Genomic DNA, 26422 nt, shown 5'->3' on the forward strand with positions numbered 1-26422 from the left:
GATGCCCATCAATCAAACAGAGGCCGCGCAGGCTGTCTTCCTTCACCTGCTTGTCCCATGGCCCAAAATGCAGCAGGCAGAACGGATTCTCTCAATGGAAGCAAGTGGACCAGCCTGTGTCCTGGCCCCAGATCCTTGGACTCGTCCCCACAGCTGCTCTGCCTCATCTCCCCAGCGAGCTCCTCTCAGGATCTGAAGCTGCGCGTCTCCAAGTGAGAAGCTCCCTGGCCCCATGCGCCCACCCTGCACACACGACAGTCTCGTCACGACCAACCACGTCATCTGGCCTCCACCTGCACACCGGGGGCCTGCACTGTGCTCCCCACAGCTTCTCGACACCACAGAGACAAGCAAAGGCCAAGGCTCACTCCAACACGAACCCTTCCCAGTTCCTGAGACTGCTGGTCATATTTATTAATCTTTCAAGCTCTAAAATAAGTACGTTTTTTTATAAACCACCACAAAAAATCAATAAAGATTGTCTTAAAAACGGGGACCAGGACAATTGTAAAATCTGGGAAGACTTTACGAAGGGACCTAAAACAGGCAGAGCTGTTTCTGGAGTAATGGCTGAGGAAGGGGCGCGAGGACTGAGGCAAGCGAAGAGGACAGCAGGGCCACCTAGCAGCCCCGTCTGTGCACCTCGGGCGTGCAGCGCCCCACGACGCAAGAGCACAGACAGATAAGACGTGAAGGTACCACCGTCTCAGGGAGAATGAAACGACTTCAGTGCCTCGCTCCCACCAACACAACAGCGGCTCACACTAATGCAGGGCCACCTCGTCCGAGGGCAGCTACACGAGCCTCAGGGCAGCACCACGTCTTCATTCAGGCTTGGCGGAAGCTGTGGGTCAGGTTCAAGAAGGACAGTCAGCTGCCCCACTAGATTCAAAGCCACACATCATTTTAAACTTGAGAGAAAGAAAAACAAAGTAGCCAAATTTATTACTGCTAATTGGATCTCAGAGCACCCAAAGTCTTAATCTTAAATTTTTGGCTAATATAAGATTTTTATTGATAAAACCGGGCCTGTAAATGAATTTTGCATTAGAGGAAACATAAGATTCTAAAACCAAAAAAAAAGAAATTGTCTTTCCCACTAGTTAATCCTCACTGGAGCTAAAGATGAGAAACTGCCACACTGTGCTCACTTAGTCGACCTCATTTAATTAAGGAAAGGTTCCTAAATAAGTCACTGGCCTTAAAGTCTGTTATGAGTTTAAGAAACTGCAGGAAACACACACCCCACTAGAGCTCTGTCCTCGTCCAGAGTTGAGCAGGCAAGACCCAGGGGGGTGAGGGGCCCGAAGAGGGGGTCCAGCCCAGGGGCTGCAACAGCTGGGTCTGGGGCAGTGAGAGGCAGTGAGGGCCCAGGGGCAGCTGGGCCCCAGGCTCTGTCTTCAGCAGAGGGAGAGCTAGGATGGGCAGGCTGGAGGCACCAGAAGTCGTCGAGCACACAGGCATCTGTGTACCCTCATACACATTGCACGGGCCCAGGGGCAGCGAGTGGCTATGAAGAGCCTGGTGTCTGACTGCCCCACCACCAGGAACCACGGCTGCGGGAGAAAGGGCATCTCTGGTGAGGCCAGACATCTCTGCAGGGAAGTGAGCAAGTGCTCACAGAATGACGAGACACATCAGAAGGACACAGAAGCCCAGAGCTGACAATCGAGCACCAGATCAAGTGAGGGCAGCAGTGGACTGCAAGCCACTGAAGAAGACAGCCGCAAGTCCACGTAACATAAATGCGCTGAACTCTGAGGACAGCAGTGTTTACACCCTCTCAAAGTGCCTCCCACGAAGCTTGTATCAATTATAAGGGGACAGAGCAGCCGCGCTGGAGAAGCCTGCAGACAGCCCCTCGGCCACATGGCCGGAGCACAGACCCACGGCCGAGACGAGACCACAAGGAGCAGAGGGCAGCTGTGCCCTCCGCCATGTCTGCTGAAGGACCCCCAGACTTCACCTCTGAAGGCCAAGAGAGGGTCTGAACCGGACCCTGAAGTTAAGACAAAAACAGGGGGGGCCGGCCCAGTGGCACAGCAGTTAAGTTCGCACGTTCCACTTCAGTGGCCCAGGGTTCACCAGTTCGGATCCCGGGTGTGGACATGGCACCACTTGTCAAGCCATGCTGTGGTAGGCATCCCGCGTATAAAGTAGAGGAAGATGGGCACGGATGTTAGCTCAGGGCCAGACTTCCTCAGCAAAAATGAGGAGGATTGGTAGCAGATATTAGCTCAGGGTTAGTCTTCCTCAAAAAAAAAAAAAAGAAAAGAAAAGAAACAGGGACCTGATGGTGGTGATGCTCACATGGCTATACTGTGGTTCTACAGGGAAGTGTTCTTGTTTGTTTGAAAATCACACTCACTTATCTGGGGGTAAAAGAGCTCCTTGTATTATACTTGCAAATTTTTCCTAAGTTTGAAACTGGTTAAAAAAAAAACCCTGAATAAACTAATGAACCTGATTCAGGTATGCATGTCAACTCAATTTATCTCCCAAATGCCAACAGTGTCTGACAGGCACGCAGGGCCCCTTGGCCAAGAAGGCCTGGAAGCACACAGGGCCCAGAGCTGGGTTTTCAATCCCTCTCTCCAAGGAGAGGAGCCGGCCCCTCAGACATAACGGGTTCTGCGCAGGGCAGGGAAGCACAGGATGAACCTGGGCCTCTGATGGTGCCAGAAAGAAAGGACACACTGGGGGGACAAAGGACACAGGAGCCCACTGAACAAGCTCCCAAGGCCCGAGCTGGGATAATGTGAACAACCAAACAAACAAGGACACATCAGGTTATAACCACAGAAATCAAATAGCCGCCACAAGTCCATACTGTGGACGTGTGATCAGATAAATGAGGGGAAGAAAAGTACGTTCTTCCATAGAACAATTCCATATATTGTATGATATAGCCCCCAGAGAGCCTTCAAAACCTTTAAAATTTAAAGGATAAACTGTTTAAAATCATTATGATACTTAAATGAAACACACATTCACAAATATACCTACTCTGTTACCACATCATATGGCATCAATTCAAACCCACCTGGCATTCACACGGCCTGCGTTTCTACAGCAGGTGTAAACATGAGACGAAGACAGCATGCCTCATCCGGAACAGCCCCCAGTGATGTCACACAGACGCGTCTCCGAGAGGCACACCTACCGTAGGACGCAGCACAGCACCGTGAGATGGGTGGGCACACTGGCCGGGTTGAGCATGGCGGGTGTGTCCGACCTCATGCAGGCCAGGAAGGCCCGCATCCTGCGGTTCTTGTCCTCCACGGCCTTCCCCAGCCACAGCCTCTTCAGGTTGGGGCAGGTCCACTCCCTGAAGGCGAGGGCTTCCACCAGCTCCGGGGTCTGAGGAGACTTCCCTTTGTAGGCTGCCCACTCCTTAATGATCACCGGTGAGACTACAGGAAGAGAGAGCAGAGGAGCGCCATTTGTGCCCATCCCACGGCGTGAAGCCCAACACAATAAACGCTCTAGGAACTACAGTCTCGAGAGGCCACTCTCATGTAGCAATGCCTCCTTGAGAGCAAGCCACCGGGCACCGATCCTCCCGTCTGAACACTGTGCTCTCGACTCTGCGCACTTCAGTGGCTCCTTCAGATTTCTAGTCAGGCCACCAACACAGGTCTCAATCAAATCATGACTGGATTCCCCACATAACGAGTATGCATAAGTCAAGGATGCTACACAAAATTTGCTGTAATATTTTAAACCCGTTAATAGTCTTAGTGATATCAACTGGTATAATTCATAGAAGCATGTGATTATCGTGGAAATCCATGGAAAATCCAATTTAGATGGCTAATCTTTTTCTACACAGATAAATACTTTTACTAGTTAGATCTGAGAAATAATTTGCATTTGGTAGCCACTTTCCTTGAGGACTTCTTACTTTAACAAACGTAACTGTTAAACTCTGTTTTAAAGATTAACAAGGACAAACTACAATGTGGCGAGACCCCAAAAGCCTAGTAAGACAGCAAGCAGAAGCAAGATTCTGTGTTTTGAAGTCCCCGGTGACATCAGCATACCGTAATTCTGTTCAGCAAGATTGAAGACAAAGCATAAAATTCCCCATTTCACCTCAAAAAAAGCAAGAAGTTCTAAGTTGATACAATACAAAACAGTGACCTTTTATCTACAGTTGTTTTACCACTATCAAACACACAGACATTCACATTTTCCCACAAAATTTCCAAATGAATTAAGGGAAAACTACAATGGGGGAAGGCAATGAAGATAAGGCACACAAGTGTGACAAGTCTTCCCCAACCGCACTGAGCCCACAATTGACAGGCAATTGGTAGGAAAAGGTGGGCGTGCATCTCCTAAGTAACAATTAGCTCGCTTTGGTCAATAAACAGCAGAACTGAAGCAGAGCCCAGCGAGCCCCCTGGACCAGGCACGGCCTTCGCATGGCACACAGCTGGGACAGCACCATGATTCTGATGTGACCTTCGACACGGCAACTCCATCCAAATAACCATTCCCCACCTCGGCTCATTTTCCCTAAAATAACACCTACGGCAGCTGAGAGGCTGGGAAGAACCCAAATCCTGACAAAGCGAAGTGATTAACTGGCTCATCTCTAGCTCTATCCAACTCTAAACAGGGTCAGGCAAGACAGTCATCTCTTCAAATGTCCTGAAGAATGTCCAGGGTCAGATAGCTGGACACGCACCCTGTGTCAGCAAGAGGAAAAGCGCAGCCCACCCCAGACAAATCAGGGGACGTGCGCATGGGGGGCACCGTGACCAGTCACTCGCGGGACCCGCCTCCCAGGAGTAGGCTGCTGGAACTGGGTGCTGCTGAAGTCAGTTCTCCAGCAGAGCAACCCTTGTCACTGGCAAATCCCTTTCATTTACACTTGAATATCTCAGTGTTAAAACGTTCAAGGAAAATTTAAAACACTTAAAATGTTTAAAGTCTACCACGTCAAAACAGAGATATACATGTACATATAAATACATGCATCTTTGTATTTATCAGTAATTTTAGGTGCCAAACAGAAACGTACAAAGTCCCCACGGTCCAGCAGACTCCGTCCTTGGACTCACAATCCAGTCCACCCTCCAGCTGCCACAGGCTGCAGTCACACCGCTCCGCGCAGCGCCGCACGCAGAAGGCGCCGTCACACCACAGGCCCTCCCTCCCTCAGGCAGCGTCCACCCCCGCCTTGCCCCAAAGTCTCAGAGGCTGGCACCCTCTCAGCCCCAGAAGAACAGGGGAAGGGAGATTACAAAATGAGTCATTAACCAATTGCTACATTTTGATTATGTTACTCCACAAAGTTCATTTTCATGCCCAAAAGGGCAAAAATCTATTTTTTCTATGAAACATCTTCATTTTGGTGGCAAAGATTTATTTAAAAGAACTGATTAGACTTTATCTTTGGTAGTAGAACCAGTTAATCTAGGTTCTCTCATTTTTCGCCCCCAACATGCACACACGCACCCATCCACTACACACACACGTGCATACCCACCACACACACACACGAACACAGAGTACGAGTTCAGTGCATCTTCAAACACTTCCACTATAGTGTCAGGACTCGGTGAGTTTTCTCATGCTAGGTGTTCTTGCTAAATCAATCTTCATCTTCCTCCTTTTCTTTCCTTTTCATCAGCTCTGTCCTCACCTCTCCTTTATAGTCTTTACCAATCATTTCATTTTATCAAGGCTCTTCATTCTAGAAATAAACTCTGGGTGGAGGACTTCCATTCTTAAGTTCAGAATGCTCAGACCGTACAACTTCATGCTCCCAGGTACATCAGAGGTGAGTGAGGTCAGGGTGCTGGGTCTGTTCCCCCCGAGGGTGGCCTGGAGTGCCCTATACACTAGGTGGGGCTCAGAAGGCCCCAAGTGTGCCCTGAGTTTACCTGGCCTGATGCTGTACGCCCCAGGACCAACCTGATGCTTAAGAACTCCCACGCCCAGACAAATGACTGCCCGGATCCTAGAGCAGGGACATGTAGTCAGTGCCCACCGGGAGCACAGGACAGGGCGGGACACCAAGCTAAGAAGCAGCTCGGAGTGTTAACTCCTGCTCACTGCTCTAAGCATTTCTGTTGCCTGTCTGCACTACTCATGACAAGAACAGATCAAATCTAACTCGGAAAATACATCTTCATCTGGTAAAATAATGTGCAGCAACACATGGCCACCTGCTCCCGACGTGCTTTGTTTTTCACATGCGTGTGTCTGGTTTTAAACACCCAGACATCTGGAGATCTTCTGTGTACACCACCACTTCACAGCCATGGAACCTTGGGCAGTCACTAGCAAGTATTCACTGAGCCCCTACTGTGTACCAGGCAGGGCCAGGACACAGCAAGGCACGTGGCACCCAGGCTCAGGGGCTGAACCCCACTGCCCAGGCGAGGTGGAGGAGTCTGAGCCTGGGACCAGACACGAAGATAGCTCTCTGCTGCGGAGAAGCAGAGGCACCTGGCGCCCTGCTACAGTTACAACTACGTGAGATCAACTGATGTCATGGAGGCTCCTCACGCTAGATTCACTAATTCAAGATTGGTGTTTTACAGAGTAACGAATTCCAGGGCACAGCCCACTTTCGGGTTCACATGCAGCAGCCTCTGAGCTTCAAGCTCCGAGCACGGGCAGCTGGGGCGCGCACGGCACCTCCTCTTCCTCTAGCTCTGGGCTTCTTCCCAGGTGGCTGCTGCCCAGGAATGGGGCTCAGTCCCCGAACTTCAGTTCATGGGAAAGGGCAGATGCAAAATAGCCAGCTAATAGCAAGTAATCTGGGCTCTTATCATTTCTGCAGAAAACACTGGTTATCTGCGGATTACTGGGACGGTCTGGGACAAGTGGATTAGGAGAACACCCTGAGCACACACATCCGGGACTCAGACCAGAGCGGTGTGGTACGCGGCCTTCTCTGAGGCGCCGTCCTGGGGAGACGTGCTCATGCTGCCTGGTTAAGACAGAACAGGAGAATCCCAGCGCCGAGCCAATCCAGCTGCCGTCCACGAGGAAATCTTGCGTACATCACCATCAACAAACATTTATCTCAGCCTTTCGGAAAATGCACCTTTTCAAGAGGGAGACCACTTCAAAAGACTGAATACCAAACCGTCTTCCTTACTCACAATAAGCCGAATCATTACACTGGCAAAGCAACTCCAGGGCACAGGTTTCTGTGTCGGAGGCTAGATTTATAAGGCACTTTCTTTACCAAAAACACCTGTTTAAAATACAACTTCAGGACATAAAATACTGTCACACTTGAGCTGCCAGTAAAAACCCAGTGTTTTCCATCAGACGTTAACCATCTTCTACCAATATCACATTTAAACACACGACAACCAGCCAGCTGTGTAACGCTGATTTGGGATCCATTCCAGACTGGGAATAATGAGGAGGTTTCATTGTATAAGCCAATTCCAACTGACCGGCAGTGGCCACCTGGAGCGCCACACAACAAAGCGTGTCTCCCAGCTCAGGCTGGAGCTTGGTGCTCAGCAAGCGTGCCCGCCTCGGGCTGCGGACGAGAGAGTAGCATGCAACACGGGTATAGGTGAGAAGGAAGATGGGGATGAATGGCTGCCCAGACACCCCTGACTGGGCCTATGGTCTGCGTCTGTGCATGTGCGGGTATTCAGAGAAGTGCCATTGCTTTACTTGCTGAGCTTTCCTGGGGTTATGGGGAAAAAACCCAAAACCACACAAATAAATAAAAACAGAACTCCAGTCCTTCATATCAGGGCAGAAACAGAAAAATGGGTGCAATGACAGCTGTTCCTTCCTTCTGAATTTAGGAAAACTGCCGGTACCTTCCAGGGAGCGCTGTGCGCAGGCAGCAGAGTCCCGCCAGCCCTCCCATCCTCACTGCGCCTCTGTGAGCGCTGCCCTCAATGGTTGAAATCCTTCCTTGAGCCTTCAATCTCTGAGGCTGGGGCAGCCCACTGTCCACAGAAACACATGTGTTCAGGAGGGCACGTGGGAGAGCTCAGCAGTACAGACACGTAGATACACGTGGTTCCTAGTCTTCACGTTCCCCAGTTGGGTCGACTGGAAGCTCAGAAGTTCAAAGACCTGTGATGAACACGAACCCAAGCACAGCACCGCCCCTGCGTGGCGGTCTCTGGAGTTCGGCTACTCAGAGCTCTGAAAGGAAAAGGCAGTTCAATAACGCTACTCCTGGAAAGCTTTGTGGAATAAAGAAGTTCAGATTACTAGAACAGCTTTCATCAAATCACGGGGAAATGTTCATGACAACCAGTTTTCACACGTATTTGAACAGCCCACTAATACTGTTGTGTTAACGTACTCTGTTTTATAATATAACCCACAGTGAACAGATTAAAGTTTATTTTTAATTAGCAGTACCAATTATTTGGCACAAACAAAATTTCTAAAGCAAACTGGAGCAGGAAAAATCAATGTTCCTTTTGGCTTTTCTTGATAGTTAAAAAAACCAGAGAATCAATATGGGAAAACCCTTTATAAAAATAGTATTGGCAGTCTATAAAGCTGCTTCCTATTGCCATAAATTCATCTCATGTGTCTATAATTTACATTCATCTACTTTATTTTACTTAATTCTGAGGTACTGCAGAGACTTGTTACAGAAAACAGAGGTCAGTTTCGTTAAGTGGACGATAATTTTAAAATGTGCAAATCACTGGGCTTTACTTCCCAGATTTTTAACTCTTCAGCCACGGATGAGGCAACCTCCTATCCTGCAGTCTTTCCAGAAGCTGACCCCCTTCTTCACCTTCGGGGGTTACCAGGGGAACCCTGGGCACTGAGGGGGCTCCAGGGAGAAGGGCCAAGGGGCAGCAAAAGGCAGAGCCGCCTCCAGGGCCAAGCGCCTGTGAGAAGCAGTCGCCCATCTGGATTCCACCCACGAAGGCCTCCAGGCCAGGGCCAGCTCAGCCCCCAGCGCCCATCTCCAGGCCCAGCCTTCGTCCCCACAGCTAGAGACAGCTCCCCAGTCCCACCTCCCTGCAGGCTTCCGCTTGCTCCCCCCGTGGCACTTGGAATTCCACCACAGTGACTTCAGTAGCATTCTGCCATAATAAACAGCATTCTGATGAATTCCCTAAAAGTAAAACAGTAGAACCTAGGGATGGACAGAGAGACAGAGAAAATAAACCGCCAGCACAGAATTCAACGGGACTTTGACAGGCTGGAAGTTTTTCAGCACCTGACTGTAGACATCCTACTTTAAACATATGACTGTAGAGATGAAACTGTGTCAGTCACATGAGAATTCATGGTGGATTAGGAACACTTTATCCTAAGCCTTAACCAGGAGATTAGATTTCCCAAGGGACACACATCTTAAACCTAGTGAGAGTCCCATGTCTTTAAAGAACGCTGTAGACTTCACTATGCCCTGGACTACTTGTCTCTGACAACAAGCCACCCGGGGAAACTCAAGAGGCGCGGTGAGTTCACCAGGAACACGCATCTGCACACACGTGTTCTGAAGCCGTGCTGGAGCGAGACCCTCAGGTCCAGAAGTGGCTGCACCACCTACAGGGTAGGAGTTCGCCTCGAATCACACAGCACAGTCCGGTGACCAGACTCCAACGTGGACGGCAGGGCAGCGGGCACATGAAGGACAAACCGGCCCAGGACCGCACGGTGTGCTTGCACGTGGGTTATGAATCTCCAGCAAAGCATCACAGATCCACCTCATCCACGTATGGTCCAAGAGCAACTGTGGGTCCAACAAGATTCCCACAGACTCATCCTTCAAATCCCGTCAGCCAAGAACTCCCGAGACCATTCCCGGTCAGCCTCTTTCACCACAGTCATTCATCGTCATTTCCCCATCTATCCAGGGCGTCAGGAAGCCACAGCATCTTCTCCTGAGGAACGCTAAAACACGCAGTCACTTGGCAGCTGCTTCAGGCACAGATACGTAAACCAGTGGCATCCTCAGAGTCTGTGTCAGAGTTAGCTGGAACCGAAGGACCGGTCCTGGGGACTCACATCAGTGCACGCGCTGTTACTCAGATGTGAGGTCCACAGTGCACAGACCGACTTCTCACAGGAGGTTTGAGCAGGCTGGGGGCATTCAGGCCCAACACTCACGGCAGGTTCTCAGGATGAAATCCTTCCCTGTGGAGAGCTGGGGTTCCAGTTATTGTGATAATCAGCGACGCGTATCACTGACAAAAACCTGTCCTATAGGCTGTTTTTCCCTTATTAATGTAACCAATGCATGAAACAAGTCCAATTTTATCAGTTCCCTAAAAAGGCCTAGATTCTGCAGCCACATATGAAAATCTCACCCACTGTAATTACAGAGCCAAACAAGTCTCTTAACTTGTACACTCAGGTCAAACCGACACACCCTCTGTCCAGGGGCAAATTTTTATTCGTAACGGCACTTTCATAACACATTCCTTGAGGCCACATTTAAGTGCCAGGGGCTGACGCTGCTCCATCTGGGCAGCGGGCACAGGGACCGCCCTTCCTTTCCCATCTCGAGGTTTCACCTTTGCCTCAGCTCAGCAATGCATCCCTGCCCACCCCCCTTTCTGTCAGAAACATCACTCTCTCCAACCCTCAGAGGCTCCCCCAGCCTACAGAAAAGTCAAAACCCAGGTTCTTAAGTTCCCCGAGCAGAAAGACCACAGCGTGCCAGGCGCAGACCCTTCACAGACCCTCAGCGACGTCACATACTCCCACGCATGGGGTCGTCTCCCACATACCACGTCTCGGGTCTCCACTCTGACAGGCCATTGGCCGGATGAGTTACTCACTCTTCATTAGTGCCAGACACTCCTCTGAGAGGGATGCCCACAGCAGTAACAGACATAGACCCTACTTCCACTGAAGAAGTATCAGCTCCTAAACCTCGCTCAGCCAAGCGCAGCCTCAGCCCCTCCTCGTAGAGAAGCACCCCACTCCAGTGTGGCCCCAAGCCCAGCCCTTTCCCTTCCTACCAGCTGGCTCCCTTTTCCAAACCACACCTGAGGGATCCTCACCCAGTGCTTCTTGCCTTCGCCAAGAAAAGGGGCACAGGCCTGGCCCCACCCTGCCCTCACATCACTCCCTCTCCACTCTCCTGTTCTCACTGGTAAATTCAGAGACCCAGGTACACAGCACTAACCTGACATAGTCTGTGTCCTGAGGCAGAGCGAGGCGGCAGGGGACGGAGGCAGAGGGAGGAAAGTAAATAGGCACCTTGTGGATTCTCTGAAGATGCCATCTGCTGAGGACATGGCATACCTCCTTCCCCTTTCCTTTGGGGTCCCCAGAGCCTCCTCCAACCAAGGTCAAGGCCCCACACCCAGAGACTCAGAGAGCTGCCCTGACTCCTCCCAGAGCACACTACCTTCTCCACTTTCCCCATCACCCACGCCACGCCCTCCAGCCCCAGCCAGTGCACCCACGGTGGGCCGGCACCCACCATCTCTGTGACAGCGCCAGGCCCTGCCTCGGGGTCTGCACTCAGCCCCTCACCACGATGGGCTTCCCTCTGGCTGGCGCTCAGAGGGTGTGGGTCTGCCCAGTGAACACCCTCCCCTGCCTTCTGCTTCCCCTAAAGGACGCCTGCACCACCACGTACAAAACACCAATGAGCAGTGAGCACGTTGCACGCTGCCAGCTGCGTGCTCGAAATTTTAAACCCACAGGCCTGCAGCAGGGCAGGAAAGGCCGAGACCTCACCCGAGAGCGCCTGCCCCACAGCTCAGCCCTGAAACACGACCTCTAAACTGGAGGGGAGACCACGACAGCAGGCGACAGCAGATGAAGGGATGCCCACCGCCCACCAGTGCGGTGCAAACAGAGCACACCAGCCATACCCAGGCTCCTCAATGAAGCTGGAAACACTGTAAAGGAGAGCCCGTCCCAGGGTCCACTTGAGGGCCCCACACTGTGACCAGTGAAAACACCTGAGGGGTTTGCTGCATAAAGGTAACTGTGTTGCGCTGGCCCGGTGGCATAGTGGTTAGGTTTGTGGGCTCCACTTCGGCAGCTCAGGGTTTGCAGGTTCACATCCCAGGCAGGGACCTACACCACTTGTCAGCCATGCTGTGGTCGTGTCCATATACAAAATAGAAAAGACTGGCACAGATGTTGGCTTAGAGCCAACCTTCCTCACCAAAAAAAGGTAACTGTGTTTTTGGAATGCACAAGCAAATGGAAGAAAGAATATCCTTTCACTGTGAAAGCAATGCAGTGCTATGGGGCTAAGGACACAGAGGAAGTGAGCTGCACCCAATCCTGCAGCACTGGACGCTCCAGGCCCAGCAGAACCAAGGGGCCAGTGAGGAACGGAATGGGGACACAGCTGTGGGGCCAGGGTGGCTTGGGAGGGGGAACAGGAAACTGATCGCCCTGTGCAAAGTAAGAAGGTCCTCCTTTCTGAGCAGAGGAGTCACATAGCATGAGAGGAGGAGGGTGCACGTCAGGACACACCAGCCTCTGAAGAGCATCCGTAGAACATGCGGCATTTCATGTGGCGTCTGCAGCCTGACAGAGGCCCTGCGGAGCCAGCATCAGCTCTTCTTTCTAGTCACCATCACACAAGCCCAGCAGCCACTCCCAGGACAGCTACCCTCGAGTAAGGGCTGTGACGGATGCTTCATGTTAAAGGCCTACAGACTCACAATTCTGTCACGGTAATCAAACAGAAAACCTACGACTCCACAGAACTGGGGTTTCAGCATTGCCAGGATCTCCCTAGTTTAGAGTTCCACAGGTGAGACCCATGCCCACCCTCGTCCCTGAGCTGGTCAGCTGCACGTCACCAGGCCTGCGCTGACCCGCCAGACAAGCAGGTGATCAGTCACTAAATATCCTTAGTTTGGAGGATGGTCTAGTCAATCTACAATTTCTGCAGTTCACAACATTATCTTAGACTGTATGTATTTCCCACTAAACACACTACAGTGACTTGTACCACAATGGCCCACCTGAAGATGGAAAAGACTCTGACCTCAACTTTGGCCAACATTTCACACAACGCTTCCCTCCCACCCCCCAAGGCAGCCAGCAGGAGGTCTCCGAGGAAAGTCATTCCCGGGCCTCTCAGACTCAGAGCTGTACACAGAGACACACCAACTGCACAGAAGGGGCCAGAGGACAGTGGTAGAACCCCCAGAACACTGAGCCCTGTCCTGTGGACACCGGAGCAGACGCTGCTGGCCCCTGCCTGCGACGTGGAACCACAGCAGCATGGTGATCCTCAGCACCCTTTCCAGATCAACCTTCCGTTTAAAGCGTAAACCTGCCATTTACATTTTACCAAGTAAACAACATGACTCGGACATTAGTGAGTGAAAAAAGCCCGTGGCTCATCCTCCTTTCCTGAGGCCCCGACGAGCCCGCCTCCTTTACACGGGGCACTCGGGCGAGCTCAGTCATGATCCTTCTAAGGCTTGAGAAAATGCACAAGAGGTTACGAAGTACCGAGGAAAACAAACAATGGATTTTACAGTACATACATTCTGGTGGAAGTCTGTTCTTTCTAAAAGCAAGTCTCTCAGTTTTCTTTCTGCTTTCTGCCAAGCTAAACAGGACTCCGTAAACATACTGGCGAACTGGCCTATAGAGCAGGGCGGCGGGAGGCAGGTCTTTGCTGGCTTCATCTTCAATAGAAACAGCAATTTTGATTTCACCCTTTGCATGGAAGAAAGCAGAATAATATTGCACATTTTTCATGTTGAATTTACAATAAACTCACAGAAATACACTGCATTACCCCCAGTTAATGACATTGCAATTCTATTCCACAGCAATTGCTTAACAACTTGCCTACATTGAGACGTTTAGGGAGAGCTCATTTAACAGTTTGTAGTCAAAATACGCACTCGAAGAGTCAAAATAAAATCCACTGTTTTATTTTTAATCTGGAACCAAGAATGAAAGAAAACTACGTGGATGATCCCAGTCTTTGAAGTAATCTAGACAGGTAACATCAGACAACAAATAGAACAGAAAATCCTGAGGATCCTGAGGCCTTGCAGATTTTATTTGCGTCAAGATGGTCACGTGAAATGAACTTGTAATTTCCAATGACCTATATGACATCCAGGAAATGGATGAAACCTGAAAATAAAATGATCAAATTTTCTTTACCAAGCTCTTCCATGAAAATTACCACATGCAGAAGCCATCTACCTAGGAGAGCTCTCTTCAGTGCTATTTGCTTAAAGTCCTCGGCAGGCAGCGGGCTCTGGTGAACGCAGAGGCCCCGGCAGACTGTCTCCGGAGTGGGAGGGTGCGCACGCCGCAAGGGCTGGGCATGAGGAGTCCACTCTGCTCACGCTCCATGGCCAACACGGCAGGGGTTCCGCTGCAGGACCCACCAGGAGACACCTGACCACTGTAGACTCTGCCGTCCCATCTTAGATATTTTACGGCATCAGGTACACCGAGAGATTTTGCAAGGAATTTTGTTTATGTATATTCGTAACACAAAAATATATTTATGACCTTCCATTAAATTTATTGGTATACACTCTTAATAATAATTTCATAACATTTGCACTTTCACATAAATTTAGTCCTCAAATTGGTCTTTTCCCTTGTCCTCAGCACCCTCCTCCTCATCAGCCCAGTAGCTCCACGTGGTGTGCACTCCCCTATGGGGACCTCCTCTCACTGTGACGAGGCTTCCTGGCTCTGTGTGGCTCTGAAGCCCCGCCTCCCTGCAGGTGTCTCAGCTGGGACAATTTAGTACCAGAGCTACTCAGCTCGCAGGAAGCAATGTACTTTGGAGTCTAAACTTTTCCCTAACATACTGAAAACTTCTATTCCCTAATATACTGAAAACTTCTAAGTGGCATTTTAAAATCTGAAAAGACAGTCAAGTTCACTTTTCTCAAACTCAGTCATCTGATCAGTATTTGCCCTTGAAATTGGTGAGCACTGAAGAGGAGGACAGTCAGTCTGTGTCACTCAGACTGATCCAACCGACTGTCCCGAGTCAGATCTACCAGTGTGGGCGGGGCGGAAACAGCTGGTCCAGGGACCTTACATCCCAAACAACCCCCAGGGAAAGGGCGCACTCTCCCAAAAACCTGGGTTCCCTTAAACTTAGCAAAATTCTCTTTCCACAACAGTAACTTTTCACTTACCCTTATAATTTATGTTGGACCTGAAAAATAAAATGTTTACCTTGCAAGCATAATCTGAAAAGGGACATACATGCATACCCATATCAAAAAATAACGGATGAGACTAGGAGGCAATTACAATTGAAAAACAAATTAAAGGAGCTGAGTAAACAGTGCTGGACTAACTATTCTCCATGTCGTTTAAGTTATAAAAGTAAGCAGTGCTCAGATTACTCAATTAATGGCTGAAGTCCCACTTGGGAGTGCTGTGGAACAGGAGTGACTGCTGCATTTGTTGATTCCATTCTACAAACCACAGACGGATTACAGAAAATAGGAAGAAAAAGGCCTGATTATATATGGTGACGTAGATGCTGATGAAAACAGGTTAGAAATACATGGTAGTAATAAGCCAATTCTACGTGAGCAATCTGGTCACCAACGTAACTTGTTAACCTATGGGTCTATGCGGATAAATACTACAAATCACTGAGGAAATTTTAAATCCATTCAAGACGCCAAGATTCAAAAACAACCAATGCCACACTGTGCCTCTACTAAAGCACACGTTCCAGACACTAAGACGCAAAACCATGGCACTGTGTAAAGGGATAGCTGAGTTTTCTGACTATGCATATGTTACAATATCCTGCATTCCATTCTTGCTGTACGTGCCACAAAATCACCCTCAGGGAGGTAGAGGAACGAGTTAAAGTGCAGGAAGCACTATCAGCCTCTCAGAAGGGGGCATTTCTAGGACAATGACAAATCAGACTGTATGTGACATCGGAACTAAAGCTGACACTACGCGTAACCACGGGGTGAGAAATCTTGAAATTAGAAATTAAAAGAATAAAATTACAAGTCAGAAAACAACATATTAATTAGAAGTTTCAAAAATATTTTATATTAAATTGAAGGGGAAAGTGAGACTTTTCCCAAGTTGTTCTTTTATTTTATTTACAGGTGTAAGTTTTCATCTTTTTTCCTCCAAGTTTAAGAAGGGGGAAATGAACTTTGTTTCAAATAGTTTACAAGATAAAAAACCGTTCCAAAACGAGCAGGAGGGCACCCCCACAGGAGTAACCAGGGCAGGAGGCCACCCCTGGGCCTGCACGTACCTTCGTCAGGACGTGGAAGATGTAGGGGTACATCAGCCCCTTCTTGTGCCGGTGCTCGGCCACTCTCAGCACCTCAGGCGCAACAGGGGGCAGGGGTGGGGTGGTGATGTCCATGTGGTTCCTGGTGGGCATGGACAGGAGGCACGGGATTGGCTGGACAGTGCCAATCTGGCTCCCCTTTCCTTCAGCGAGCTGGCTGCCCGAAGAGGCAGTGGACGAACCTTCTGCCTACGAGCAACGGGCAAGAGGAGAAAATGGGTTCAGGTCACGTTTCCACACCTTTACCGTGTCTGTGCACTTGTAACACAGAGTCCTGTCTGGAGAGGTGTGATGAACAACTCCACCACTGAGGACGAGGGGTGGAGAGTGGATGCCCACTGTGCCTGTGTCAGGGGGAAGCCTGGAGGATGTTGCAGCTTCTGCTGGGTGACCCCACGCATGGCTCCTTTGGCGAGGCCCCATGGGGTGAAAGTGGCTTTCTGTGGTTGCCACCCCCGGGCAGCCACCCCGTCAGCTAAGTCCTGTGTTTCTGCTTTCCTTGGAGACCCTGCCTAGATGAGAACTAACACCCAGGGAGAGAATGTCATTTGTCACGATTACGTGACCAGAAACTCATAGAACTAGGACTCACCTCTAGGCCTGACTCAGACCTGCTCTTCACCACCACAGCCGGTATTTACAGAATAAACAAAACCCACACTTGGCCATTCTCTTTGGTCGTTATACAGCCCCAAATTAAGTATAAGCAGGAAACTGTTTACCGAAAATTACAGCAAAAATACAAGATAATCCCACTTAAAAATGATGAGTTAGATCTATATTTGCTGACATAGAAATATGTGCACGATATATCGTCAGTCAGAAACACTCGTGCTGTAACAACCAACCACCCAAATCCGGCAGGTCCTGCACCAACAGGAGCACGGATGCTAATGGACCCCTCAGCGATGGCTCGCTGCAGCGCAGTGAGACCCAGGACACAGACAGCAGAGGGGGACTCCTGCTGCCTCTTTGTGAACTTCAGCAAAGTCCCAACGGTTTACCAACAGCAATTATTATTTGTACAGTAAAAGGCTTTTTTTCTTTCTCACAATAAATGTTGGGAATTATAAGTACTTACTTCTTTATTTTGGCCACACTAAAGAATAGACATTTTTCTGTTTTGAAACAAAATGTATTCTTTACAATGGTAGGTAATTAAGTGCTTAATTTTACCCTTTAAAACACAAAATGCTAAAATCAGTCTTAGGAATGACTCGTGGATGATTGACGAGTGTCTCTTGTACTGTCCACTCCCCAGATGTAGACCTAAGCAGCTGGAAACGCTCTGGAAGATGCCTCGCAAATAACAAGTATCTGCAGAGCACATCCGTGCTTATGGACAGGACAATCACTCAGCAGCGAGCACTTCAGAACTTTACACAGCTTTCTGATACTCTGCCACCTCGCACTTACACAGACAAGCCCCCCTGCAGCTAGAGATAGGCTCATCCCAGGGTCATGGGTGGGGGCAGACGTGGCTCTGCATGTCAAAAGATCCTTCTAGAGGTCACTCTTAACAGGCAGATGGAGGAAAAAAGGGGGAAATGGAATTTAGTTTATTTTCATGTTTAATGTATACACCCCAGGTGCCTTCTCACTTAATCCCCACAAAAACCCCAGAGAGATGAGGGCTCTAGAAGGCTCTAAGTCCTTGCTAAGAGTGCAGCCAGCAGACGGGGGAGGGTTTCACCAGGCCCAATCATCCCGGGAAAGAAAGCAGGCGGGGATGGTGGGGCCCTGGGGTCCTCTTTCCCCTCCCCTTCCCTCTCCCCCAGTGTCTGTGACCCCTCCCCACTTCCCCTACTGTCTATATTCTTCATAAGGCTTAAAAAGAGAGAGGGCATTGTGTTTCAACTCCACCTGCTGGGCATCAGGACTAAAGAAGAAAACAACTACCTTTGTTTGGTCTCCTGGGTCTCCCCGTGCTTGAGGCTCCGAGGGGCTTCCTGTCTTCTCCCAGCCGATTTTGTTCCCACTGATATGGCTGCACAGAAAGTGAAGAGGACGACTGATTAGTGTCAGCACCCCCACACGCCCATAGGATAAGGGCCGCGCTGAGCAGCCGTCTCGAGGACATGGGGTGCTGCACTGACCCCATCTCCCGAAACTCCAACCACAGGGACACTCGTGCCCACTCCAAGCAGCCAGTGGTGACCCCCGCTGTGGGGAGGAACATTCAGCACCTGGCCCGGGCCGGCCACACAGCCTGGAGACCCAGGTTGTGCGAGCACCCAGCACACAGAGGGGGCAGCCCGGAGAGCCAGGATGTGTAAGCACCCAGCACACAGAGGAGGCAGCCTTGCCTTCAGGGAGCTCAGCCCTTTGGGAGAAATGAGATAAAACTCACATTTAACTGCCAATCATCAGGCAGCAGAAAAGTGTCATCTGGAGCAAATGCTACTCATAACTTACAAATAAACATAAGGGATCACGTGCCACGTGACAACACGGCACTGCAGCCCACCGTGGAAAGGACGTGGGAGCCAAGGCTGGTGACAGAGAGGGAAAGGACTTGCAAGCTGGGGGAGCGGAGTTAACTGAGTCTTATCTGGGGAATGGCTTTCTTTGGCAAAGTAGTAAAAACCGGGTTGGGAGAAGAGATGGGGAAGATTACAGAGTGTCTCAAATGCCAGAATGAGGTGTTTCAATCAGCACTTTTTAAAAACTGTGGGTTTTGACCCATTAGTAGCCTGGGAAAACAATTCAGTGGGTTTAACCAGAATTTTTTAAAAGCTGACATGGAACAGACCAGATGCAGGGAATGTGGTATGAATGGTATTACTTTGTAAGTTCTCTGTTTGTGTATTATGGGCCACAGTGTAAAGGGAAGTTTACTGTGGTCCCCAGGCAAACTCCATGAACAGCATTAACCTTGGGGGAGCAGGGACTCTCCCGGAGCAGGGATCAGGCCCCGCCCCAGAGCTGCAGCCCCCAGCAGATGGGATGAAGTCACTGTGGGGATGGCGGGGGCAGCTCCAGGCATCCACCCTTCACTCATCTCTCTCCTGCAGGGTTCCTCACCAAAATTAGCTTCTAAACCCAGTGCTGGCTACAAGGCACACCGGTGCAGAGAGTTTTTATTTGGCGTGCCTTTCTAACTGACCCACGTGACAGATGGAAGGATTTTAAGACCCACTAATTCTCCAATTTCCAAGTGTCTTCATGTTAGTTCCATAACAAAACAAATAGCTGCAAAAGAACAGGAGAGATGAGAAGGGTGTCCCATCTTAAACCAGGAACACTGTCCCATGTGGTCATGTCTGAGGGCCTCGTTCTAGCTCCTCAATCCCAGTCACGGGACAGGACACCTTAACGCCTCCACAAGAAACGGGGGCAGTTGCCCAGCATCCAGGCTCCTGGTCTTCAGTGAGGACTCAGAAATCACAGCTCTGTCCAAGAGGCCAGTCACAAGTGCGAGCTCAAACGACAACTGTGCAAAACCAGAGGAAACTCTGGTGGGGAGGGGGAGGTGCCCATGGGGAAATGCAGGTCTCCTACAGGCAGAGCGACTCATCCTGTCTAATTGAGAGAGAAACGAGGCCTCACAGGGGAGAGCAGATGAGAAGCTGGGGAAGGTCGAAAGAGAACTCTGGCTGCCCTGCTCTTCACTGAGCGTGCACCAGTCAGCACGCAGTCGGTGAGCTGCCCCACGCTAACCACCATGACTGACCGCGAGCAGTCTGTCAGCAAGGAGGAAGGCAGCAGCTCTGAACTGACCTGGAACGTGGCATCAGCAGAGCCGCTTACGCACTTCCTCATAGACAGGTCACTGACGTTTATCCAGTGAAATTCTACAACTAATTACTTGGCTACTTACAAACTTTATAAAGAGACAGAACATCTATTACTTATAATTTTAAACATTTAAGTATAACATAGCTACAAAAAAACACACTAGTCACGAGTACATGGCTTAATGAATGTCCAGGAACTGAACATGCCACGTAGGCAATAATTGACATGCAAGGCTGACAGCCCAGAAGCCCCCAAGCCGCTGCAGAGACTTCCTTCCCCAAGGACAACGCGGGAGCCGTCTTCTCACGGACTCACAGGACGTCACTACATGTCCTGCACACAAGCTCCTGGTGGGGTCCGTGGAGGACAAGCATCTCCCACGCTCTGCTGGACAGCAGCCCTCCCTCCTCACGACAGACTGCAGCCTTCAACACGCGACACCTCGGCCTGAGTGGCTTGGCCGCAATGGCATCTCAGGGCAGCCTTCCCAACCTCCTCAAACCTGCGACTCTCACGCCGTGTTTCCTTCACGGCCTGGATCACATTCAGCACCATTTCTAATTACTGCGAATGAATAATCATACAATCGTAGCATAAGGGTGCATGGCAAAGACAGTGCAGACCTGGCTTCTCCTTCACGTGACATCACAGAGCCACCAGACACGCAGCCCCCAAGGGCACAGGCCCTGGGTCTCTACATGGCACGGGGACAGTGTGGTGTGGAGACCATGCCTCACTACGAAAGTGGAAAGCCTGTCCCACGAAGATCACACAGAACCTCTATTTACAAAGCTTTGTTTTGTTCTACACAGATTATCAAACTAAAAATGTCATAATCTATACGCTCATGTGGCCTTCTAATAATCGTATCACAAAATCTAAAATTCTGCCTGAAAAGCAGCTTGACAATAGCCAATTTTTTTAAAGTCCAGAATATCTCAATAGGATAACTATATTCCTGATTTATAACTTAAAAAAACAAAACATTTGAATATGACAAATGCCTTATCTTGAAGAACAGATGGATTAGGAATTTCAGAATCTTTCTACATACAGTCAAGTTTCATTCTACCCAACTGCTCACATCTCACAATCACCCTTGGAACGAGTGACGTGGACACAACATTGCATCAGCTGTGCCTCGGGAGACCTGCTGAGACCACACAGGCCACAGGGGAGTGGAAGGCCCGGGCAGGAGGCTGCGTGCACTCCCATGTTGAACCCCTGCACACCCAAGGCAGATAAGATCCAGGCTCAGGAAAGGGATCCACACTTAACCACACCTCCATTCCAGGTGACAGAAGACGACTACCCACCCACCCAGACAGTGGCGGTGAGAAGGGCCAGCACCACACTGGCCCAGGGACCCTCAGCGGTGCAGTGAGGCCTCACTCACACCAGGACATGCATAGCTTTGTCTGCACTAAAGCTACTCGTGACAGCAAACCATCCTACCTGCGGAATTCTCTCCTATACGTTTTTCTGGTCAGCAGGCTGGTGATACCAGGATGAAATGGACTGGTGTCCACTTGCACCAAGTGTAAAATTGTCTCAGCCATCACAGTGCGTTTGCACTCCTGTCCCCACAGCCATGAGTGTAGGTTGCCATGACAGAGCAGAAAAGGAAAGTGGCACTGCCCACAGGCTGCCCCACTAGTCAACATGAAAGAAGGAAAAGCAAGCAAGACCAAAGCAGGGAGACCTGTCATGGAGCGGCAATGGGAGGGCAGACCCACGGCAGCAAGGCCAAGTGTGCGCAAGGCCCGACATGCTCAGCCTCTGAGGAGACTTCCAACAGTGTGCCACCTTTTCACTTCTGCCTGCTCTCAGCTCGCGAACCGGGGCACTCAGTGCCACCCGCTCTCATCTGATAGAGCCCAGACCTCTGGCCACAGCTCCCTGGGAGGGAAGTGTGGGACTCACACACGACACCCTCCATCTTCCTAGCCCCAAACCCAGCTACTGTCACACATTCAGGGTCATTCACTAAGTCAGGAACAGAACAAGTGTGGTCCCATCCCCACGTACGTACGCAGCAGGCACAGGGAGGGCGGCCGCCTGCTTCTCCCTTGGGCCTCTCCCACCCTTGAGGGAGGTTCAGACACCAACGGGTGGGAGCTGAGCTCCAGGCAACATGCCCATGCTGCCGGTGGTAGGAGAACAGCACAGACTCCCCGTGACGGCACAGAGGAGTACGAATTTTTGCCAACACATGAAAGTAATTCACAAGTGTGTTTATGAGAAGATGTTAGAAATGTTACCTTGTGTTAAAAAGTCAAAATATAAATGTAAACAAGCTACTTGTCTGGAACAACAGCCTAACAACTGGAAAGGAAACTCTGGCTGATGTAGCCTGTCTGGACCAGGGACGCTGGGGTAAGGTAAAGCGTGATTCTCTGTGGACCACACAGCTTCCTCAGGAAGGAGCCAAGAGGACTCAAAGCACAAGGAAAACATCAATTCCACTTGGAGGAAAGAGACATATCAGAAGCATATTTCCTGGGACACCAGATCACCTTGCTCTGAATGAAATTCTTTATGTGTTTCACATTAAAAATGAAACCAGATCAACAAATGGTGCTGGGAAAACTGGACAGCCACATGTAAAAGAATGAAAATTGACCATTTTTTTTCACCATTCACCAAAATAAACTCAAAATGGATCAAAGACCTAAAGGTAAGACCTGAAACCATAAGGCTTCTGGAAGAAAACGTAGGCAGTACACTCTTTGACATCAGTATTAAAAGGATCTTTTCGGACACCATGCCTTCTCAGAGAAGGGAAACAATAGAAAGAATAAACAAATGGGACTTCATCAGACTAAAGAGCTTCTTCAAGGCAAATGAAAACAGGATTGAAACAAAAAAACAACCCACTAACTGGGAAAAAATATTTGCAAGTCATATATCTGACAAAGGCTTAATATCCATAATATATAAAGAACTCTCGCAACTCAACAACAAAACATCAAACAACCCAATCAAAAAATGGGCTGGAGACATGAACAAACATTTCTCCAAAGAAGATATACTGATGGCCAATAGGCACATGAAAAGATGCTCATCATCGCTGATCATCAGGGAAATGCAAATCAAAACTACACTAAGATATTACCTTACACCCATTAGAATGACAAAAATATCTAAAACTAATAGTAACAAATGTTGCAGAGGCTGCGGAGAAAAAGGAACCCTCATACACTGCTGGTGAGAATGCAAACTGGTGCAGCCACTATGGAAAACAGTATGGAGATTCCTCAAAAAATTAAAAATAGAACTACCATACGATCCAGCCATCCCACTACTGGGTATTTATCCAAAGAGCTTGAAGTCAGCAATCCCAAAAGTCCTATGCACTCCAATGTTTATTGCAGCATTATTTACAATAGCCAAGACATGGAAGCAACCTAAGTGCCCAGCAACAGACGAATGGATAAAGAAGATGTGGTACATATATACAATGGAATACTACTCAGCTGCAAAACAGAACAAAATCATTCCATTTGCAATAACATGGATGGACCTTGAGGGAATTATGTTACGTGAAATAAGCCAGCGAGAGAAGGATAATCTGTGTATGACTCCACTCATATGAGGAATTTAAAATTATGGACTAAGAACAGTTTAGTGGATATCAGGGGAAAGGTGGGGTGGGGGGTGGGCACAAAGGGTGAAGTGGTGCACCTACAACACGAAATGACAAACATTAACGTAAAACTGAAATTTCACAAGATTGTAACCTATCATTAACTCAATAAAAAAATTAATTAATTAAAAAAAAAAACAATGAAACCAGAGGGGCCAGCCTGGTGGCATAGTGGTTGGGTTCACACACTCCGCTTCAGCAACCTGGGGTTCATGGGTTCGGATCCCAGGCACAGACCTAGCACACCGACTCATCAAGCCATGCTGTGGTGGCATCCCACATACAAATAGAGGTAGATGGGCACAGATGTTAGCTCAGAGCCAATCTTCCTCACCAAAATTAAAAAAAAAAATCAGAGTTCTAGTTTTTCATTGTGCCCACAGACAGTTTTTAATAAGAGTGATGGATGTCACTTACTGTGTTACCCCTCAGCTAATTTAATTCACAAAGAACCCAGAGGCCTCCCATCCCTGCTGGGTGCACTGGGCTAGGGAACTCCAGGTCACACAGCCACAAGTGGCACCCAGAACCTGGCATGTGAGGTTGCAGGACCAGCGCCTTCCTGAGGTTCACCTTCCACAGCCCAGGCCTGGTCCCATGGGGGCCACGTGGGCCTGCAAAGCTCATCCGACAGATGCTGCCATGACACGACACCTTGGAACCAACGTGCACATAGGGGACAGGGAAGCATAACAAGTCTATACCAATGAAGCCAAAGTGGAGAGAAATTAAGTTAGTCTTCTCTCTTAATAGGGCTTCTAAATATCCATTTTAAAATGTCAGTAATGACATACAAAACACTGAAGCAATATTCAGTGCACATGTACATATTAACATCTATACACACAAATGAGAACACATACTTACAAAAGTATATTAAGTCTAAAAAAGTGAAAAAGGCCAGGTGCTGTCCCTGAGATAAGATCTGATTATTGTAAAAACCATGTTAGCATACACACACAAAAAAAGGTGTTTGAATATTCACCAATCTTTTGAAAACAGTTGTATCTCTAGAGGTGGGATCATGGGGGATTTCCTACATTGTACTCTCAAATGTTTTGAGTTCTATAACTCTGTACTGAGATGGTAATTATAAAAAATATATAAAACAAAGAACTAGAAACTTCAAATTAGCAACCTCAGATTGGATTCAAATTCTAAAAAACCAATGAATCTATGAAAATTATATAAAGTAAACACCTCCACAAGGATTCAACCAAAACAAGATTACAAGAATTTGGCAAAGGCCAGGGAAGAAGAGACTAGAACACTGCCTTAATGGTTTTTTAATTTTAACCAAGAATAGAGCAAGAAGTACACGCTGATATACTCTGAGTAAAGAAATAGGAGAAAAAATTGTTTCGTTAGCAAGTAGCACATTCCTTTCTTAATTTACTTTGAAATAACCGTCAGGGTCTGGAATCACTGCCAGGCACCAGCCGGGCCCCTTGGCAGACATAGCACCACGGCGGAACAAAAGCTGTGTGTCTACAGTAGTGAAGAGAGATGATGTGAGGAGACTCAGGGCAGTTTCTGTGGCGTGACACCGCTCATCTCAGTCCAGTCCTGGAGGGACACCTGATTGCCACAGGGGCCTCTTGCAGCCCCAGACTCCTCGTCCAGCACAGACTTGTAAACGGTACAGGAACACCTGTTGACTTCAAGAGAGCAACAACCAGGACATCCATTCCAGCTGTATGTGGGGAAGACACCTGGACACTGCCAGCTGAAGAGGCTGAAACGCGAGGTACAGGATTAAAGGAGGAGGGGAACACATCAGACACGAGTGCACGCACCATGCATGCATATATGTACATGTATGTGCATACATGTAGACATACATACATTTGCGCGCCATGCGTTTGTGCAAACGTAGAAACACACCATGCATGTGTGCCTGTGGGCACGCATGCATCACATGTACATACATCATATACACATACATCATATGCACGCACACACAGTGAAGGTGGACCATTCGAGCCTGAGGACCAAGCCAGAGGCAGCATCACCCCGGTCACCATCTGTGCAGCTGCTCCTCCACAGGGCACCTCAGCAAGCACTTCCTTTCCCCTCAGAACATTCTCTGGAGGGGCTCCACAGGATTCCCTGTAAGGAAGGTCCCCAGTGCCGGCATCTGGGGGGTGGGCACACGCGCAAACACGCACACACATACACACACCCCTCTTATGCTCTGAAATGCCCATCACCCCACCTCTGCACAAGAATGGTGCAGACCCTCCCAGGAGGGCCCACAGCTCTTGGACACAGTGACCACAAATGCCAAGCACCTGCCAGGAATCAACCCATTTCCCCACGGAACTTCATCTTCAAAAACAAGCGTTTGCCAATCCTGCAGGCTGAAGAAAGGTGCCCTGTCATGGTTTACATTGTAGTCCTTTGATCTTCAGGGAGGACGAGCAGCATCTGTGAGTGTGCTCACTGACTGCTGCGTTTCCTCCATGAACTGCATGTCCACATTCTCTGCCACTTAAAACACTGAACCCTTAATTTGTAGGAAGCTTTGGGGCGTTAATTCTCCTTTACTCAAGAAAAGTCCCACCACCCATCAGCACCATCCATTGATTTCTGTTGGGGAGGTGAGGTTGTGCACTTCATGGACTCTCCCACATTCTGGTACCATCTACCTGCACCTGGGAAACACGGTGATAGGAGTGTAGTGCCTGAGGGACTCGCATAGCAAAGGGCACAGGGACTTGGGAGGGGCTGCCCAGCCAGGGCCAGAGGTAGGCCTCCCCTCTGCTGCTGGACAAGGTGACTCGAGGGTACAAGCCATCACAAGCATGTCTGCAGTCAGT

The 26422-nt window shown here is 49.2% G+C and overlaps 1 protein-coding gene across 1 annotated transcript in view; it reads right to left on the bottom strand.

Annotated features, from left to right (window-relative positions):
- LOC124233892 (constitutive coactivator of PPAR-gamma-like protein 1) overlaps positions 1 to 26422 on the bottom strand; it is a 109461-nt gene that overhangs the window by 21107 nt on the left and 61932 nt on the right. Inside the window, exons 9-12 of the mRNA XM_046651167.1 lie at positions 18119 to 18206; positions 16181 to 16408; positions 13446 to 13620; positions 3164 to 3413 (exon numbers count right to left, since the gene is read on the bottom strand). Coding sequence (XP_046507123.1) covers positions 3164 to 3413; positions 13446 to 13620; positions 16181 to 16408; positions 18119 to 18206 — 741 coding nt within the window. The remainder of the gene's footprint in view (positions 1 to 3163; positions 3414 to 13445; positions 13621 to 16180; positions 16409 to 18118; positions 18207 to 26422) is intronic.

The sequence above is a fragment of the Equus quagga genome, unplaced genomic scaffold (genome assembly GCF_021613505.1).
Source record: "Equus quagga isolate Etosha38 unplaced genomic scaffold, UCLA_HA_Equagga_1.0 270_RagTag, whole genome shotgun sequence".
NCBI classification, from domain to species: domain Eukaryota; kingdom Metazoa; phylum Chordata; class Mammalia; order Perissodactyla; family Equidae; genus Equus; species Equus quagga.